This window comes from Pyricularia pennisetigena (genome assembly GCF_004337985.1).
Source record: "Pyricularia pennisetigena strain Br36 chromosome 7 map unlocalized Pyricularia_pennisetigena_Br36_Scf_7, whole genome shotgun sequence".
NCBI classification, from domain to species: domain Eukaryota; kingdom Fungi; phylum Ascomycota; class Sordariomycetes; order Magnaporthales; family Pyriculariaceae; genus Pyricularia; species Pyricularia pennisetigena.
Genome location: NW_021940919.1, coordinates 1,461,250 through 1,481,027, shown reverse-complemented (window position 1 = coordinate 1,481,027; position 19,778 = coordinate 1,461,250). Strand labels below are relative to the sequence as shown.

The 19,778-nt window shown below is 50.4% G+C and overlaps 6 protein-coding genes across 6 annotated transcripts; 3 read left to right on the top strand and 3 right to left on the bottom strand.

Annotated features, from left to right (window-relative positions):
• Window positions 1–3,872: 3,872 nt before the first annotated feature.
• Window positions 3,873–5,696, bottom strand: PpBr36_10018 (uncharacterized protein; the record flags this gene model as incomplete). Its single annotated transcript, XM_029897133.1, has 2 exons — window positions 3,873–3,953; window positions 5,549–5,696. Coding segments are annotated over 2 exons (189 nt in total), but the record flags the coding sequence as incomplete, so codon positions are not given.
• Window positions 5,697–8,697: 3,001 nt separating this feature from the next.
• Window positions 8,698–9,705, top strand: PpBr36_10017 (uncharacterized protein; the record flags this gene model as incomplete). Its single annotated transcript, XM_029897132.1, has 1 exon — window positions 8,698–9,705. The coding sequence occupies one exon, from the start codon at window positions 8,698–8,700 to the stop codon at window positions 9,703–9,705; it is 1,008 nt and encodes a 335-aa protein (XP_029745022.1).
• Window positions 9,706–10,105: 400 nt separating this feature from the next.
• PpBr36_10016 (uncharacterized protein) lies at window positions 10,106–10,899 on the bottom strand (the record flags this gene model as incomplete). The annotated part of the gene is made up of 2 exons (XM_029897131.1): window positions 10,106–10,339; window positions 10,432–10,899. The coding sequence occupies 2 exons, from the start codon at window positions 10,897–10,899 to the stop codon at window positions 10,106–10,108; spliced, it is 702 nt and encodes a 233-aa protein (XP_029745021.1).
• A 1,888-nt stretch (window positions 10,900–12,787) lies between these two features.
• On the top strand, window positions 12,788–13,756 carry PpBr36_10015 (uncharacterized protein; the record flags this gene model as incomplete). Its single annotated transcript, XM_029897130.1, has 1 exon — window positions 12,788–13,756. One exon carries the CDS (start codon window positions 12,788–12,790, stop codon window positions 13,754–13,756), a length of 969 nt encoding a protein of 322 aa, XP_029745020.1.
• An 878-nt stretch (window positions 13,757–14,634) lies between these two features.
• PpBr36_10014 (uncharacterized protein) lies at window positions 14,635–17,266 on the bottom strand (the record flags this gene model as incomplete). Its single annotated transcript, XM_029897129.1, has 4 exons — window positions 14,635–15,494; window positions 15,564–15,941; window positions 16,014–17,121; window positions 17,219–17,266. The coding sequence occupies 4 exons, from the start codon at window positions 17,264–17,266 to the stop codon at window positions 14,635–14,637; spliced, it is 2,394 nt and encodes a 797-aa protein (XP_029745019.1).
• A 1,169-nt stretch (window positions 17,267–18,435) lies between these two features.
• PpBr36_10013 (uncharacterized protein) lies at window positions 18,436–19,741 on the top strand (the record flags this gene model as incomplete). Its single annotated transcript, XM_029897128.1, has 4 exons — window positions 18,436–18,562; window positions 18,641–18,776; window positions 18,850–19,472; window positions 19,572–19,741. 4 exons carry the CDS (start codon window positions 18,436–18,438, stop codon window positions 19,739–19,741), a joined length of 1,056 nt encoding a protein of 351 aa, XP_029745026.1.
• Window positions 19,742–19,778: the final 37 nt, after the last annotated feature.

Below are 19,778 nucleotides of genomic sequence, written 5' to 3'. Positions count from 1 at the left end.
CTGGATTGCTTCCTGCCGGGTTTCTCCTGTCACACACCAACGATCATACCATAGTGAGGTCATGAAGGTACAGGTTTTTCCAATAGGTGCCGATCAGCTATGTTCAACGGTACGGGTATATAGTGACGAGTACCCGTAACAGCGGCGGGGACCCAAAAGCGGGTTGGCCGTTGATTGTGCGCCACAGGTACAGACAGACACAGACAGAACGGATGATGTGTGGATTATTCATTCCTCAAGGTTTTGGTCCAACACGTAACATGCCTTGAAGGGTGCGGGTTCAGCGCAGCAGGGATCCTGATCCTGGTATAGTTTTTTTATCCACTCGAACCCCCCCCCTATATGCATGTTTACTAAGATATTTACTACCTAACCATTCCAGAGCGCGAAAGGGACGAAACAGGGATATGCACTACCACGTATAGTATTACCATAGTTCTCTATTATCATGCACGTCTTTGGGACGACGGAAAAGGGGAAGGAGGACAATCGTCTTAATAAGTTTCTGGTACTATTAATTTGTTGCGCCTATCGGCCTCTCCTTCGGTCAAAATCACTGGCGGCATTAATAGTACCTGCAGATGCCACGCATGCCTGTCATTCATTGCACATGCAAGGGGGCGTGAAAATAAAAGGTTCCGCAGCCAGCGAACAGTCTAGTTTACTGAACGGAGGTTAAAGACGGTCGCGAAATGGCATTGAACATGGTTGTGGTTTCTGTACGTACCTACGCGAAAAAAAAGAAGAGAGAGAAGAAGAAAATTACCTAATGTCCCAAAGTGCCTGCGCAACTTGTTGGAAATACCAATTCGGGGCGGAATATGCCGTACCACTGAACCCAGGGCTCGATACCATATACATTATTAGCAACAAAGTAAACATGAACAGAAGATTATTCGAACTGTGATTTCGATAAAACCATCCAACCAACGGCAATCTTTTTCGCCTAATGGGCCCCCCATTTGCAGGTCCCCCGGGTTTCCTCGCAGCGGTCCTTTATTTTTTGTTCTTTTCTCTTTTTTTCCTTCTTCTTCTTCTTCTTCTCCACCAATCGGGACTCCATGTTGGCTCTTCAGGGTTGTCTTGCAAAGTGGGTATTGATTTATCGCATTGCCATAACAAGTAGTGTTTTTCTTGCGTCGGTAGTATTGAGGCGGGCCCGGTTGACGGCCTTGGCAAGGCCATTCGGGTGGGAAAACGAATGAGGGAATTTTGGATGGGGGAAGGGAAGCTGGACTCCAGGCACCCAAAATGAGCCGTGGCTGGGAAAACCTCTTTTTTTTCGGTTTCTGGATCAATTGCCTCCTTCGAACCTGAAATTCGTTGTCAGTGGGTCTTTGGTTGCAAACCCCTAGAGCTGGAAACCCAATCAAGCAAGCTTTTGGTCTCTTGTTTGTGTGACTCGGAACTGAACCGAGACCGAGAGATGAACGCAGTCGGTTGATGAAGGGGGTGGAAATCTTTTTTTTTTTTTCCAAATTGTTCAGTCTACAGGGAAATTGTTTTCCCTTGGGAAATGGCCAAAATAATTAAAAGCGACAAAAAAAAATAAAACAAGAGAAAAGGGGAACGGCACGCGAACCATAAAAGTTTAGTTGTTCTTCAGCCGAACACATACATACGACTGTCCCGTTTGATCACAAAGCCCGGTAAGCTTCGTCAGCCAAAATCCTGACCGAACCAAACAAAAAGCCATGTAGGTTTTGGCTTTTGTTGAAGGTCGGTCCAGCTCCCAAGAGAACAAAACCATCCCTGTCTGGAAAACAAACAAAAGAACGTGAGAAAATCGGAAATTGCGACGAAAGGTCACCCCCCCCCCCCTCGGGCATGTTCCCTTCGGGGGGTGTTTCCATTTCACAAACGTTGTAACTGTTTCTTGGGTGACAGGCAGATGTCAGAGATCAAAAACCAAGAGGCTCAGCAATTTATTAAACTTTTTTCTCCTTCTCGACCAAGACCCCCCCTTCCCTTGCTCAAAATCTTGATAGTACTGATACTACTATGCTTTGCCTTTTTGTTCACTTTTTGTTTTCTCGTTTTGCCCTAAAGGACAGGCGCCCCATGTCCGTGTTTTCTTCTGTGCACAGACGATAGGTGTCCAGTAGCGGCAGATGCCTATCTAGCCACGTTGAACGTGTTCCCCAGATCGGTCCCGCGATGGCTCCCAGGAGCATGCCAAGCATGATCCGTCGCCGATTAACAAGCAGAACCGCTCAAGAACCTTTGTTCTCATACGGTAGCAATAGGTCTATGTGCAGACCAGAATACGTCGTTGATAATTTACCAAGTTTCATCAGTTCGAGTCGAATTGCCTTGTACTACCAGACTGTGATAGTCATGCGATTGTCCTGGATTGCCAGAAACTCGACCCGATTTTTTTTTTTTTTTTTTTTTTTTTTTGGACAAATGACGGCGGCGACACGAGTTTGTTCAGCTGTTGCGCATCCATGTCCGGCAGATGGATGTCGGTCATCTTGTCAAACTCTACCCGGCATAAGCGCACATTCACCTGAATAGTGGAGTTGGAACGGTTGACACGGGCTTCCGGCAGTTTTTCTTTAGTCCCATTTGTGACATGTTTTTTCTTTTTTTTTATATGATCTTCAGGAAGTGCGGTCTATCAGAATCCCACGAGGAAAGATCTTCAAAAAAGCATATCATCGCGTGACTTTATTTACAAGGTTTGGGGTGCTTTGCTCCACGATCGTCCAACTGCTCCTTGTCTCGCCAGCGCTCAGCTCCCCTCGGCAGGACTGGAGGTCCAAGCGAACCCGGCTCGTCGAGCATGTGCGATCTACATACCTATTGCCCGCCGCGGTGGACCGGGTCTTCGGATACACTGATCGGGAAAGAAGAAGCCCCAGGAAGAAGGTAAGATCGTAATAGCGACCGGGGGATAAAAAAGAAAAGAAAGCAATAAAAAAAACTCCACCACCAGGCCCCCCCTCCCATCAAATCTGTCAAAATTCCGGGACTTTGACTGCCCACCGACGCGGCCGCCGATCAACATTTTAAAAAAAATCTGCGGCGATTCGCCGATCACTTCCGTTCCCGGGGCCCCGGACTACCCTTGAAGAAGCAAAAAAGAGCCGGGCGGGGTCCGGGATAATGCTGTATTGCTTGCTTTTCTCGCCTACACTTTGACAATCTGCTGATTTCATCGTAGGCACGTAATGCTTGTTGTTATTTGTTTATTTCGTCTGCCTTTTTTTTTCTGTCTTTGCCAGCGGGGAAACCCTGCCTTGTCAGTAAGCCAGGTCTCCCATGAACATGTGTAAAGATTCGAAAAAAAGAAGGGAGGGGAGTGTGTCTATCATGATGCTTTGAGATATAGGTCACTCCAAGTTGGGGCGATTTAGAGAACCAACCCATCGAAACATGAGATTGACGAGCCGATCCCAAACTCCGAAGAGAAAGAAACTGAATCTCGTAGAATGAGGTAATCTGCGCCAGCTGAAAGCGTCTTGGAGGTGGAAAAAACAACAATGATGAAATGAAATTGGACGATCTTGCAGCATGTTTGGGTAAAACCAAAAAGAAGAACAAGAAATCGGCTGAATATCGTTCGGTGATTGACTGCGTGCAGAGAAAAGAAAAGAAAAAAAAAAAGTATATTTTCAGCTGGACTATGGGAGATGTCATAATATGAACTCGAACCCTCGGTAGGTCTCTTCTTGCTTGACGAACATGTTCTCGGCTTCCCCTCCAAACCTCCGCACGTAGCGAATCATAACCTTCGTTTGCTGTAGGCCCCGGACTACCGTTGGCTATAGTGCCCCTGTACGAACTCGTCTGTATTGTTAGAAGTATTCCCTGTCTCGTCAAATGTTTAGAGTCTAGAACTGGTTCCAGGCGTCATCCAAAGTACTCCATCAATGGGAATGCTGACCAACAGCTGTTTGTATCTTGTTCTTAGCCATCTCGTGCCTCGCCTTCGCGAAAGACGGAGGCAGCTGTTATGTGATATTTGGTTCTTGGCTTAGCGTAGTCTTCGGAATCTATACACCTCGGGTTCGGGTTGATTCTGTCATTGGGATGGCTGCCAGGCAAGCCTGCGTATCTTTGGATGGCGGTAGTAACTTTATCGTTAGTATCATTGCTGCTAGATGATGAGATCAGTCTCCTATCTTCTTGAATTGGAATGAAGCTTTTTTTTCCTAAAGCTAATCCTTTCAGCTCCTGTTTTGCTGCCGTGTGTTAGTAGTATTCATATCGCGAACTGGGTGCGAGGAGGACAGCATCTGAGGGGTTTAAGATTCGGGATGCGAGTAACTTTGCGGCGGTACATCATTTGAACACAGAGTACCGAAACGGGTCCAAGGTCAGTGCCAATGATAATAGGTCCAGAGGGGGGGAAGTGAGGCTAGAGCTAGAATAATCATCAGTCAGTCAGTAGTATAGAGTGCACTAGTAGGTGTAAATAGATACATCTGTTTTCAAGTTAGTATATCCCAAAAGTATCGCGCGGCTAGCCCTGTGGCTCGGCCGAAACCCTAGTAGTTAGTAGCTATGGCATGGCAGAATCCCGCATCATGACCATATTGATGAGACCTAGACAAAAAACGAAGTTAGTGCAGCTGTAACACCCAAATGATAACAGCCAAGTTAGTTTTTTGTGATGGCAGGAATCCTAGAACACAAAGTAGTGTCAGTAACATGCATAACGTAGTCCCTCTCGACTGGTGTTAGCTTTGAGTGGTTGAGGTTGAAAAGATGGAAAGAGAAGCGGAGCTAGGGGAACGATTCATAGGCCATGAAAAGAAGAAAAGAGCGTGTAGATAATGGTAGTAAACTGTATCTGTGCTGTCAGTAGTATGGTTTTAAGGAAGGAAAGCTTCGAGTATGATTGATAAGAACAGGAGAGGGAGAGGTTCGTGAGCATCGTCAGTATAGTAGTCTAGGAAGTTTGGGTAACCTATATCACGCTTTGTTAGTACGCTCAAGCCAAAGTGCTTGGGGCCTGGCTTGAGAAAAGAGATTAAAGAGGTCAATGACTGCTTGGTTAGTGATTAGTAGCCGATCCGATGGGGGCAGCTTGAGGGCCACGGGCGCTTCTTTCATGCTCGGCGATTCACCCGTTCGATCGATTGGCAGGGACCTATCACTGTTAGCTGTCACCCCAGACGATATCAAAACTACCCAACCTCCTGCTTGGCTGGGCTGTCAGGCAACTTGAGGCTACTCGGTACGTGTTGCTCATCTCGGCTCTCGGTTTCTCTTATCATTTTCTAGGTGAGAGTGATAATAAGCCTAAAACGTTAGCATTTCCATACATCTTGACGCGCTCGGGAAGCTGCTAGAATGGGTGAGTAGTTAGTTAGTTAGTTAGCTAGTAGTCGCTGTCATTTTCGCTATAGTCACTCGGTTGGGGGTTCCTAAAGACTCTCGAAATTAGTAGGTTCGTGTGTCCAAGGACAGTATGGGTATCTATGAAGGTTAGTATTCTGGACAATTCCCAGCGGCAATCTTCTTAGCCAAGTTATGGCTGCTTGATTATATGCCTAGGTGTCTTTCGATCTATTATAGGTTTGTTAGCATTCCCGCCTACTATAACCCAGTCTGTTGTTCGCTCGGCCGTTGCGATGACGGGCTGCTCGGCTCGGCCGCTTGCTCGTAGGGCCGCAGTCAGCTTGGCGTTCTCGGAAGACGTGAATGTCTAGAACGTTATGGTCTCGCTCGGCCTGGAGATAAGTACAGAGTAGTTCCTTCTTCCTGCGTTAGTAAGCCTTTTCTTTCATAATTTGACTATGGTTAGTTGTCCTGTACGCTGGGTTAGTAAATCTCCTAGCAAGCGGATGTAACTAAGTGTAGCGGGTATCATCCGGGGGTGGGGGCAAGCGACCAAGGCGCGGAAGATCCTGCTGTGGTTAGTTCGCTGCCCGGAAGCAGTCCTAATCGGGTTATTATAGGAATCTAGCTGTCACTCATGTTAGTAAAATTAGTAGCCAACAGTCCGACAGCTCAATGATAGGGTGTAGGTGAACAAATAGTTGGAAGATTTCTGAACGGGTAATGGTAGGCTTAGGTATATCTCGGCGAGAGAAGAGATCGGTACGGCGTTTGAGGCATTGAGAGCCGAGGAATCTAGATATATGTTAGTAAAAGAAGACCCGTGAGGTATGGGATAGATGTCAACCGGTTGAGTTCGAGACCTAGATGCTAAACTAGTTATGTGAGTTCTCATTTAGTAGTTTCAGTAAGTCAATCTCAATGTTTTGGAAGGATTCCTTTGCCTATAGTCAGAGCAAGTAAGTCAGTAGTAAATATTCGCTTCACGAGGATTACTATTATTAGTAATCCATAATCTTTATCTAAGACGGGTTGTTAGTGAGTTAGTATCAGCCTGGCGGCATTAGCCTAAGTGGGAACATGATCCCATGATAGAGGTAAACGAGAACTGCTAAAGAAGTATGAATCAGTTGCAAAAATCTCAAACATCTTGAGTGGGGTGCATATCTAGTTCATTTGGTTAGCAAAAGGAGTTCTAGGAAGATCTGTGAGAAGTTTGTGTGTCAATATGTCTGCACAACCGAGCGTTGGATCGTTTTCTTGTCTCGGGATGCTATTAAGATATCTCGCCCTGCACGTTATGCATTTCCCTTGAGCTAACGGTTGGACTTGAATGTGCGGCGCCCTGCCTGTAAATGAAAGGTTGACATTGTCATCTCCGAGTCTGGCTCGTGGGGTGAGGTTTGAAGTTTGCACTTGTGTAAGATGGGTGTTGAGATCCTATAGCTGTCAGATTGTCAGTTGGAAAATAAATGAGAAGACTTGCCTTGTGATGCTGTGGAGATACAGAAGCCAGACATAATCTCGAGGAATCGGAGCATATGGTTATATAGAAAGACATGTAGATTAATTTCTATGTACCAGTAAGTCAACCAACAGGTGATAGTAAGAAGAGAGAGAGAGAGATAGAGAGAGAAGCCTAAGCAAACAATGAGGACATGGGGTCTACTCCAGGCTGTCTCTGACTAGTTTTGACACCAAGGAGCGATTGCCAGCAGTAGGACTACACCGTAGAAGCAGATTGTGTTAAGGCTTCTCCATGTCAGGGTGCATGCTGACTACATTTCGTAGTACATCATAGATCAAACACAGGAACGACGGGAAGGGCCGTGGGTATCCTGTGCCTACAAACAGAGCGCCAACAGAGTAAGTACCGATGAGGCATCCAGTAAGGTAAAGGTAGCAGTAAGTCGTCGCCGAGGGGACGAGCAGTTGCAGAGTAAAGTAAATCTTTACTGGACAATGGGATTTGCGCCATGCAAGCCAGATTTACCGGCACTTGTTTACGTGGTGCAGTAAGAGATGTGGAGGGGGTCATGGCAGCAGGATCTGTTCGAGGCAGTAAGCGCCAGGGCTGTCTTTGATGTGCGGGGCACCCATCACTGGTGGAAAATAGTAAGACAGCAGCAGTTAAGGCAGGCAGGCAGGCAGGCACCAGCGCGCGCGTGTATGCATTTGCGTTAACAAGTTGTATTGTACATATAGGAACTGCACTATACACAATATGCCAAGTTCAATTGCGACGATACCCCTGAGATACTGAATATGGTTCACGATCATTTCATCGACAAACTTGAACAAATCGGCGGGCGGTTTGACTCGGTGTAAGGTCGATCCATGATTTTGGTCGCGTCCAGTCAGCACTGTCCTGTGCCCGGTCCGTCGTAGGGCTGGGCTGGGCTGGTGGCTGGTGGCTGTGTCGGTTTTCCAGTCAGCATCAGCCCCGGCAATTGAAGAACATCTTTCCCAGAAACACTCGCTGAGCTCTTTGCTAGCCATTTTGCTAAAAGTCCCTCGGCTTTGGCAGTCTCCTGGCCCGACATCAATTCACTCGTTTTTTTACTTTCCATGGCTTTCGCCTAAAGTGTTGGCCACGCTTCTCAAACAGGGGCGCCCGAGGTCCTTGAAGCTTTTCAGAGAGTCTTCTATTCGGCATGCGATGCTGGTCTGTGTGTATTACAGGGCTCGGGAATGAAGCCGCGGAGGTCGAACGGCAGATTTGTGCGCGGATGCAGGAAAGAGAAGAAAGACCCTTGCCCGTCTTTCAAGCCCCCCTTTGCTTCGCCTATATTCTGGGAATCCTGGCCGGATAGGAGGTGTGCTGGACTCGCGCATGACTGGTTACCCCTGCAATTGCTAGTGAATCTCCGAACCCTTCCCCACCCGTTGTTCGTATTGAAGTCACCAGATGCTCGTGTCAAAAAGGCCCTAAGATCGAAAATTTTCTCCTTTATTTGCTAGCACTCTTGGCAATTGTTTACTAGATGATGTTCATGCTGTTGGTCAAGGTATAAGCCTACCTTACGATGGATTCGATGGAACATTTTGAAGCCGACGTCATCGTGTCTGCGTGCTTGTCGTGGACAGTTGCCAAGGGCCCTAGTAAAGGAGTTTGTGGGACTTGTTACATTCATCAAGGGGTATTGGCTAACCGAGTACGTCGTCTACAATATATATCGCGAGGACGTCGTCCGCAATGTGAAATAATATAGTGCCTCTTTTTTTTTTTACCATCACGCTCACATTCGTTTGTTGAGCTGCCACACTCGCTATTGATCTTGACGCTTTTTTTTGGTCTTGATCGTTATAGTCGTTCGTTATCGCAACAACCAAAGACCAACACATTCGCTATCATTAAAACAAACATTTAATACTAGACTAGAAGAAAGAAAAAAAAAAAAAAGCACAATGCGCGCCATAAACCTCATCCTCTCGGCGCTCTTGCCTGCAGTCGCAATCGCCGCACCGACAACCACCAACACGACAGCGGCATGCACAAACCCCCAGAAGCGCGTCGAGTTCCGCAAGCTCACGGCGGCCAACAGGCAGCAATACGTCGACGCCATCTTCTGCATGTCCAAGAAGCCCTCGGAGCTCGGGATGGGGCTGAACACGACCCGCCTCTCCGACTTCACCTACGTCCACGCCCTGCTCAACAACGAGATCCACTTCGTGGCTCAGTTCCTGCCCTGGCACAGGTGGTTCCTGTACCTGTACGAGCAGGACCTGCGCAAGTGCGGCTACGAGGGTCCTCTGGCCTACTGGGACTGGACGCTCGACCATCAAGACCTCCCCAACGCCAGCATATGGGATCCCGTGTCGGGCATCGGCGGCGACGGCGTGGTCCCGCAGGGCGTGAGCCGGAGGCAAAACGCACTGGCCGACTATGGCGTCGACCGCTCCCAGCCCGTGTACTACTTTTGCGTCGGGGACGGGCCGTTCAAGGACCTCAAGGTGGAGTACAAGAGGTCCGAGAACGTGCCGCACTGCCTGACCCGCAACTTCAACAACGGCAACAATTTCCCCGGCGACATGAACGGGTGGGCCGTCTCGCCGTCGTCCATCGCCAGCGTCATGGCCAAGCCCAACTACGACGAGTTCCGCCAGTGGCTCGAGGGCCTGCCGCACGGCGCCATCCACAGCGCCATCTCAGGCGACATGGGCCCGTCCAGCTCGCCCAACGACCCCGTCTTCTACCTGCACCATGCTCAGGTCGACCGCCTGTGGCTGCAGTGGCAGCAGCAGAGCGCTGGCAAGGCTACCGAATACGGTGGCAGAAGGACACAGGACCTGCCAGAGGGTCAACAGACGTCGGCGCTGACCGACGTCATGGAGATGTTGGGTTTGGGCAAGAATCTTGCGGTGGCGGATGTAATGAGTGTGCAGAGCGAACTGCTCTGCTACGAATACGTCTAAGCACTGTAGTTGTTAGGTAGATTCTTTGTGTCTTAATAGAATGGCATCCAAATCATCACAAAATCGTCGGTGGCATAAGTCATACTAAAGTGACGCTAGCCAATACCACCAAGCTACTACAATGATCATCTTCGGCACCTTTTTGACGCGACAGTGGCAGCAATTAGACAATAGCAGCATTCGTTGGTGACTATGATAAATTTTCGCCTCAGCGAAAAAGCTGGTAATTCGGTTGATTCCGAGTGTCAGGAAAATATTGCCCCCCGTAACGCCCGCATTAATGAATGACCTCAGCATGTATATGGTGAGAATCGGTGGTATACAACATGATAACAGCAGACATTTATGAAAAAAATAAAAATAAAAAAAATAAAAGAAAGAAACCGAACATATCCTTCGATTACAGCAATGCCCATGCACCGAGCCCAATCATTGAAATCCAGCCAAAGTACCATGCTGGACCTCCAGGTTGCCGTGAGCTGGCGGCAGCAGCTGATGTTGAGGTCATGTTCGTGTTGACCACCTTGGTTGTATAGATATCAGTGAAGCCAATGTCCGTGCTGTTGAAGCAGTTGTCTTCGTTGACTTTTTGGAGCAGCGGGCTGCCGGGTTCTACAAAGGTAATGTCGACACACTGTCCAGGAGCGAGTCGCGTTAGCTAAATACCATGCGACAGCCAATGGTTCTCCGTCCCGCCCCAGGGATATCATAATAAGCACTACTTACCGAGAACAAAGCAGCGCCGTGCACAGCGAGCTCGACAACTTGGATCGTGGCGTTCTCTCCCACCTCAGGCGTGTAGCCTTGCGGCAGCGAAACCTGTGGCAGACAGATTGTGCCTGGGTAGGGGTTCTTGCTCGGGCCAGTGATGCCAAAGGCAGGCACCATCGATAGGGACATGTTTAGTGGTCCACCGTCGGGACCCTTGTTGCCGATTCCGAGGTTGACGTACAACGTCGCCGTTTGGTGGCCCTGAAACCAACCGGGCTGGAGTGCGACGGCGCCGCCTTTGGTGGACCAGTAGGTCCTGTTTTGCGTCAAGTTGATACCGCCGCATGGGTAGATCCATTGCATTCCATAGGGGTAGGTCTCGTTGGTGATAAGGTTGTCGCCGCGCCAGCCTGGGTAGGTGATGACTGTGTGGGCTGTGCTCAGCGCAGCGCTGGCGAGCAGGAGTATTGTTGATGGCAGCATGTTTGCTTTGTGGATGTTATGTATGTATTTGCTTCGTCGACTCTAAGCCACTTAACGTTGGCCGGATGTGAGACCTTTTGCAGTTGCCTTACTGAAGCGAAGCTGACCTGTCGGGACTTTTCCTTGTCCAACGGGAAGCTGATAAACCCGTACTAACAAGGCCTGCGGCTGAGGTATCTCTTGACAATAAACTTATCAAGTGAAAAAGTAATAGTGGTCCCGGGAACTGTTTCTCTTCTGTGAAATTAAGAAGCTAGGATGGACTTCAGAACTATCAAGCGAGACGATGGGTGATGTATAAGAGACGGGAAGAAAAAAAAAAGGACAGAACCGAGAGACGCCCCCCCCCCAAAAGGATTGGGCGGCAAAGGCAGGAGGTAATATCTATCGCCGTAAAATGTCCGGTTCGGTTCTCCCGTCCTGCTGGGCCACTTGGCTGCATCCAGCAAGCACACAAAAAAGAAGCACCACAACACCAGGGCGCCAAAAATGCATACACACACCAATGCGACCCGACCCTTTGCTCACTCACATATCCAGCCGCCCGCCCGCCTTTCCCCTCACAAGAGCTTACCTGCCCTTACCACCCGCACATATTGGCTGACCCTCCCCCACCGAAAAGAGGTTGGACAAGCAGGGAATTTGTGATGGCGGGCCAATGAGAACAATAAGCTCGTGTGCAAGACGTGCGTCGACCCTTGTCCTTGTATCCCGCGAGAGCCAATCAGAGAAGCTAAGGGAGCGCCCGTAACTTAGACCCGGCGGTTCGCCGTCCTCTCACCTTTCAGTGCTCGAACCGTTTGCAGCAGCTTGCCACACATCGTGGTCAGAGTCCAGAAATGACCAATCGTGGATCGCAGTCAAGCTGGACGCAGCATCCAGGACTGGCGATATCCGTCAAAGATATGGGGCGTCTTGCCCTGCAGAGATCTCCATCCTTGCAAAATGAAGCAAAAAGTGTCGCTTCTTGCCTTCCCGCGAACCTGCTATTGGCCAAATTCAATTGGCTTCAAGGACCATAAATCACCCGATTGAAACGACAAGTGTTGGTGATGGGATATTGTCCGCGCTTGCAGTTCCACAGTGAAGAAGGGGATGTGATGCCAATATTGGACTGTGTAGAAAAACGAATGCTTAAAAAAAAAATCCTTTCAAAATATCGCTACGAAGCAACCACCCAAGATGGAAGGAGAGGGAGCGATAGTGGGTTAAGCTATGGTTGTTCTGTCGTGGCGATCCACTGTCCTCAATTGCTTGATGGTGTTGGGGGCTATTTTTGGTGGCAATTCTCCAATGATATGTATGTATACGCACTTGTACTGCGTGCAACGCTGACATGACAATCAGCCATTGTCGCTTAGGCTAGTACATATCTGATTTAGTCGATTTTCTCCCGACCGAACGGGATCGAACGGCAAGTCTGACACTGTTCTGGTGCATTGCATGTCAGCAATCGAAATGTTGAAAAGCTCGATGGGTTTTCTTGACCGAAATTAACTAAAAGTGGCTGACTATACCTACCGGGGGGCGGCGCGGTATGTTGCATCATGCTTGCTGCTGATAAAGGAAAATTTGAAATAATTAACCCACGATGCCACGATGTGACGTTGTTGAACGAGGCCCCGAGTCCAGCAGAGGATGGTGCTCTGACTAGGTTTTCTCGTCAATCCTTTCTCATGATCAGTCCATGGCTCTGATCGATGCCCCTGCCAGGGCGGTCAGCGACCACCAGGACCTTTTTTTGAATTCTGCCAGAGGCGCGATCGCAGCCCCGCCATCTTCTCAGACGTAAAGAAATGGTTTGTTTCTCGGACTGGATCCAAGTCCACAGGAGATGGTTCAATCCTGTTGAATTTAACTAATGTTCCATGCACATCGCTTTAACCCAATGGCAGCGTCGCAAGAAGTCGGTGCTTGGCAGACGGTAGCCCGGCGCAAAAAAGGCCCTCGCAGCAACAACCCCCACACAGCCGCGCGACAGTCCAAATCCGGTCTCGACCAACCCGACGCAAGGTCAACATCTGTCAACCAACCCATCATCAAGAACGGTCGCTTGCAGGAGCCACCAAGCGCGCCATCACAACATCAGTCACATCTCGCAGACATTGACAGGACATACGGCCGCATCCGTACTGCTTACACCTCCAGCGCCAGCCACGCCGCGCTCGCGGCCCTCGTCCGCGCCCACGCAGCCAGTCACGCCCCCATTAGGCGCGCCATCTGCCTCGGAAATGGGCCCCTTCACGCCCCCGATTCGAGCTGGGACAGGCGGCGGGCCGCCAACATCCAGACCGTCACGTTTCTCGCGCTCGTCGAGCTCTTGACCGGCGACTTCGTCGTCGGCGGCGGCAGCAGCAGCAGCAGCAGCGGTGAGAAGAGGCCAAGGATCCGTTGCATCTTCCAGGAACCCCTCTACACCGCTGCGGACCGGGCCTACCTGACCACAACGCTGGGTTGTGAAGTCGTCGACGACCCGGAGGCTCTCGCGCACGTCACCGAGGACTCGCTAGTCTGGGGTGTCCACATGTATCATTCTGTCTACGGCGACATCTTGCGCCGAGTCCCCGAGCCGGCCATGCTTGTTGGCACGCCGTGGGACGTCTGGGATGCGCTGCCGCCGGACGAGGATGGGCGGGTCGCCGAGTCGCTCAAGGGCCTGGCCAACATGGATGCATCGGCCGGCTATGACCTTTTCGCATTCCCGCAGGACGAGGGGCACTTCACCTTCTGTGACACGGGGATATACTGGAGGAAAGATAGAACAGCGGATAGAGGAGGGAGCCCGCTTATTGCAGAACCGTCTACAATCGAGAATGACGGCGCTACTGGTCTTCCTGAGAAGAAAACTCAGGGGTAAACATACGTGCTCCTTACCCCAAACACTATTGTCCCACAACACGTGCCATGTAACATTTTTTCGTAGGTTTGGCCCGGTTGCCATTTTTGATTGATTGGACAGTATTGGGCGACGTTCGAATCAGGTACCTGCCATCTGAAAACAAAAAGCATGCACAAAAGTGCCACTACTTTCTCTGAAATTGCGTCCAGGTAAGTTGGTCAGCTTTTTGGCTTGTGTGCGCCACGAAGCTCAGCCTTGCCGGCTTAGTATGTATCCCTCGATTGCCTGGACTGATTATCTGCCGACCTGCCGAACTGTCAAACAGTACGTGGGATAAAAAGGGTACATACAATGTTCTTGTCTCTGCTACTGTTAAACGCGCTCTAGTATGCCATCCTTTCCTCGGGTTCTGCCCGTCGAGTATCGCAAACCAATACTGCAGCTAAAAAGTGCAGGCATTATAAGTTCGAGAGAGGGCGATACAAGCCATCGTACCTATGGCGTGGTGATTTGACTTTGTTTTGGTTCTGGCAGGAATCAGGTGACCAAGAGGCTTCAATCAACACTACCATATGAATATGGCTACCTCGGGAACACCACATACGCTGAGACGATAAGCAAATAACTGCTAGCCTGGATTCTAGTTCTAGTCTAGACTAGTACAGCATCGACTCATCATCGTCAAAGCAACCAACCATGTATATCATTATCGCGGCATATGTCGCAAATCTTAGTATTGCTTCATCTGCTGACAAGTTCATTGATCTGCGCACTGTCATAATTACCGATTATTCCTTGGGGTGGTCTAAACAAAGACTGTGCCGACTTGAATATCCGTCCATCCCCACGACATGACTACCTGGCAGGTGTCATTTGCGGAATCACGAAGGGATATATCAGCTCAGTGTCTGCTCTACCGTAGCAACCCATTCCCTCACCTCCGGGTCCTGGCTCCTCTGGCCGGCTGACCGAGCCCACCCCAGGCCGCCCAGATCTCGCACTGTCTTGGACAAATCCTTGACCTGAGCGAGCGTCCCCAACGCGGCGAGAGCCCGTAAAAGTGTCGTGGTTTCTGCTTTGTTTTGCAATACCTCGCCAATACAATTAACAAGCAGAGATAGGCCCTCGGTTGGCAGGGTGCCTGGCTGCGCCGCTGCCAGGACAGCGTAATTGTGTATAACTACCGAGGCTGCGATGTTTAGGTTCCGGTTCTCCGGTCCCACAGGTCCCTTGAACGGCTCAGCCTCAATACCGAGAATTGCCTCGAGTATCGAAACGACACGCGGGAAGACGGCAACCGCAGATGTGCGACCTTGAGCAGTGGCAAAGCTGTTTGCAACGGCTCGCATAGCCATAAACGCCGAAGCCTCGTTGATCGGGGCGCCTGTTGGCGTCTCGAAGGCGGCGCCTAATATCGCATCGAGATATGAGGGACTGGAGCGAGGTGAGTACGTCACGGCTTGCTCAAATACAGCCAAGCACCGGAGAAGGTCGAGGGCTGGCAAACGCATCGCATATTGCCAGTTAATCGCCATGTTCATGATTGTGTCCAAGTCTTGAGGAGTGATGTTGAATCCAGGGCTCTGAACCTCAACGCGCTTCGTACAAGAAACCTTGCTAGAGACTGATTGCAACGCGGTCTGAAGGCTGGCCACAAAGGACTGCAAAGACGAGACTTGAGCCGGATTCATGGCGAATTCCTTGTCACCACTCTTGACGAGGTCCGCATTCAACGAGAGAATCTTCTTTAGGAGTGCTAAAGTCGTGCTCGATTGTCAGTATATGGTCCTTGGCAAGCCAAATCTTGCGAGAGAATCCCACTCACGTTCCGAGTTTAAGCTTGGGATCAAGGCATACTCTCGAACTGGCAGAGAATGCTTAGGTCCTGCAGAAGGAGTATCTGTTGGAGCAGGGGCGCTTGAAGCGGCGCCGACATTCTCGATATTCTGGCCTTTAGACTCCCTTACTATGAACGCGGCAACTTGCTCTAAGTACCCAATAGGTAGCTCGTTTGCCTCCAAAAACCTCCGCGCTGCATCGTAAGGGTTCTCTCCGGCGTTGTACGGCAGCGGTAGGGTTGGCTTGCCATCCTCGATGTCGACTTGGAACACAAAATCCCATTCCTTGCCTCCATGATGGATCTTCTTGTCTGAACTGCCAGGAGAGTCGACGACGGCGCCGTAGAACTCCCATTTGTTTTGCGCTGCGCGAAAAAAAAAAAAAAATGGTAAGGCTAAGGTTCAGAACTACTGCAGACGTGTTCCTGTAAACTTACCTGCAGACCATATGTGGGCCTCAAGGCCCCCATCGGGATTCTTGATTACCTGTACATGTCCGTCCTTCTTGCCTGTATTGGTTTGGAGAAACTCGGGCCCAGGAAACTGTTGATTCTTCAAATCTCCACCCATGGTCTCCTTGGGTATTGCCATGCCTTTGATTGCCTCTTCGAAGTGCTTCAAAGTGACCTCATCCGCGAGGCGATCGTTGCTTCGAGTCCATATCCGGATTACGTCATCGCTAGCACCCGTGACAATATCGCCAGTCTCAGGGCATACATCCACCGCCCAAACCGAGACTGCTGGATGGACGATTGTCTGCACACACTGGTGGCCTTTCCATATCCGAAGCGTCCGGTCCTCGCCTACGCTAACAATCTCCCCGGATGGCAGACATGCTAGAGAGTAAACGTACGACTCATGGCCGTGCAGCTCGGCGACCTGTTGACCTCTCACGGTCCACAGGCGGATCACAAAATCGTTGCCGGCGCTAGCGAATTCGGCGCCGCTGTCGTGTCCAGCGGGAAGTCGGCAAAGGGCACGCACAGGCTCGGCTGTTGCTAATGTCTTTCCGGCTTGCAGAACCTCGGCTGAGCCTGCGCGTGCGAGGCCATATGCCCTGATCATGTTGTCGGCGCATCCTGTGATTGCAGCAGAGTCCTTGAGGGCCAAGACCGCCGTGACTGACTTTTCGTGGCCGTCCAACTCAGCCGCCAGATCCCACTTGTTCACATCCCAAACCTTCGCTTTGGTATCCCAGCTACCGGAGACTATGTACTGGCCATTAGGCGAAACGTCGAGACTGCATACGTTGTTGGAATGACCGGGGAGCAGTATGGGATAGCCACTGCTTTGCTGATCCAGCGGTTTCGGTTCATGAACGTAGATGACGGGATCGAGCCCACTTGTAACCACCAATCCGTCGGGATGGTTGCTTGAAGGCGGGATGAGGGCGAGCGAGTTGACATAGGAGCCGGACTGGGCTAGGGTGGCGCTGTCGAACGCGGGAGGGGTGTTTGGTGCTGACGTCTGCCTCCATATCCGAACTGAGTTGTCTCTTGAGGCTGAGATGATGACATCCTTGGATTTGTATCGTACAGCCTTGACCTACAAATAAGGCGAGATGAGGAGCGGTCAGGTTTCACTGTCGGGGTATGAATGGCATTCTAACTTTAGAACCAAATGTTCACGGCGAGACACATACATCGTTGGAGTGCCCTATTAACTGGGCGGAAAGCTTGAAAACTGACATTTCGATATTTCCCGATGAGCTCGCTGTGAGCTATCTGTTTGACTCCTGTGCAGTTACGGTGTCCAGAGATTCAATCCTCAGAGAAGCACGCGGCACGGACAATAGCAAGCAAGTAATGCCGGCGTTGTCAAACGGCGGGGCTAGCTCCCCGCAGGTCGGAGCTACAGCGACAGGGAGGGATACTAAAGTGCTGGTGAAACTCTTTATGGGAATGCGTTGCGATGTGCAGAAAAACGACTATTGCAGATCTGAAAAGGTTGTAATGTCAAATAAATCGTGTGAGTGTCTGCAAGTGCATGCAAAAGAAAAACTTTGGTTGGTTTTGCTAAGAGTAGATGAGACAGATTGTACGTTTGCTACTTGGAAGCTTCGAGGCACCTTGCCGGCAATTCGTCATTATCAAGTACCTACACCTATTAATCACCTGGCCACCCCCGAGAAGGGAGCTCCCCTGCGGACGTGGCGGGGGAGCCAGAAACCTATCAGGTACCCACTTGAATATCGATAAGACTACAACAAGTCAAGCCAAGTGTCTGATTTCGGTCCCTGAATGAGCACGGACCGTATCATCGCGTGAAAATGCCCCGCCACGACCTCGCACGTAGCCGAACGAACACGGCGACAAAAATCCTGACCGCATTCTTCTTGTCAAGCGGGCTTTCACTTTCCCTTTCTTGTCTAATAAATTCGCTCATCCCAAACCGTCACCACCGCTGGACGATTTGGCAACAGCAGAAATTTCTACCCTTTCTTTGATACAGTACGTTTCTACCTTCCTTGTCAATAGCATATTTTGTTCCTTGACTGTTGCTTCCCACTAGCGGCACGCTCGTCTCTACCAACGAACCGACATAAGCAACCCCTGCCTCCTTAACCTCCTCCTGACGACCGACACGACTTGACGACTTGAACGAAAATCTTCAGCTTCTCTCGCTCATAACGCATCGACATTATTGCCTTTGGCAAGGCATAGAGTGCCTATTTTTGGATCTGCATCCATCACTATCATTTCACGGCTTCCTACAAACCCCTCGGTGCTTTGACCAGGGATCTAGAATTGCGCCCGGTGTCTTTTGACTACGTCTACGTTTCCTGATTCAACTCGAAAATCGGCTCGTCTGTCAACTGCCAGCCTTATCAACTCGGGTTAGTCGGTCTCGAACTACAGAATGGCTACCGAAGCTCCTCGTCAATATGTGCCCTTGACCTGTCACGGTCATTCGCGACCAGTTCCCCACATCAACTTCTCTTCTACTTTCGAGAACGAGAACTACTTCATGATTTCGGCCTGCAAAGGTTTGTTCTCCCTTTTTATATGCGGCTCCGACCAAGTCTCGAGGCTCGCGCATCTTACTGACTGAACGTCCGCGACAGATGGTAACCCCATGCTGCGGCAAGGCCAGACAGGAGACTGGATTGGAACTTTTATCGGCCACAAGGGTGCTGTCTGGCAGGCAAAGTTGAGCCCTGACATGAGCAATGCCGCCACCGCCTCGGCCGATTTCAGCTGGTATGTTTGCGACTTCCGGGCATTCAGCTCTATGTTTGCGCATCGCTGACCATGAAGCCCATGGCATGTACAGCAAAATCTGGAATTCTCACACCGGCGAGGTTCTCTTCACTCTCAAACATGAACACATTGTTCGGGCCATCGCATACCCTCCGAACACCTCCGACATGGTAGCCACAGGCGGCTTCGAGAAAAGGCTGCGTTTGTGGGATCTCCAGGCGGCGTCCAAGAAACTCGCCGAGACTACGGAGGAGGTTGCGGTCGAGTCTTCGGAGGCTCACGAGATTGGTGCGGGCACACACACTGACCCCATCAAGGCCATTGTCTGGGCTCCGGATCCAACCAAGATCATTACAGCCTCGGGCAAGACTCTCCGCTGGTTTGACGTTCCAAGTAAGAGTCTGGTCAAGTCCCTCGTTCTTGATGACGAGATCAAGTCGTGCGAGTCCTCGCAGCTCGATCCCCAATTTGCCGACGCGAGTGACATCAACGGCGGGTCTCCTGTGCTCGCTGTAGCGGCGGGGAAGACGGTCGTATTCTTCGGCGGCCGTCAGATGACTGAGGAGCTGAAGCGTATCAAACTTAGCCACGGCATTGCTAGTGTGGCGCTGGATTTGAAGCAGAGGAAGTTTGCTGTGGGCGAAGAGCCCGGTACGTGGGTACGCGTCTACAGCTACGAAGATGAAAAGGAGATCGGTATGTTCAGCGGCAATCACCTCCCTCCACTGATCTTTGCACACCCCCAATGTTTTGCTCATCTCACTTACCAAAAAAAAAAAAACCTACTTAATTCAGATGTGCACAAGGGCCACCATGGGCCGGTCTGGTCAATTGCTTTCTCTCCTGACGGCAAGCTATACGCTACAGCCTCCGAAGACGGCACAATCAAGTTATGGAAAAATTGCGAGGGGTTCTACGGCCTTTGGCGTGGTGGTGCCAATGGAGCCGAGAAATCGTCAGACTAGAAGTCACGTCGCTCTCTCGATTCCGCGACAGTGGACA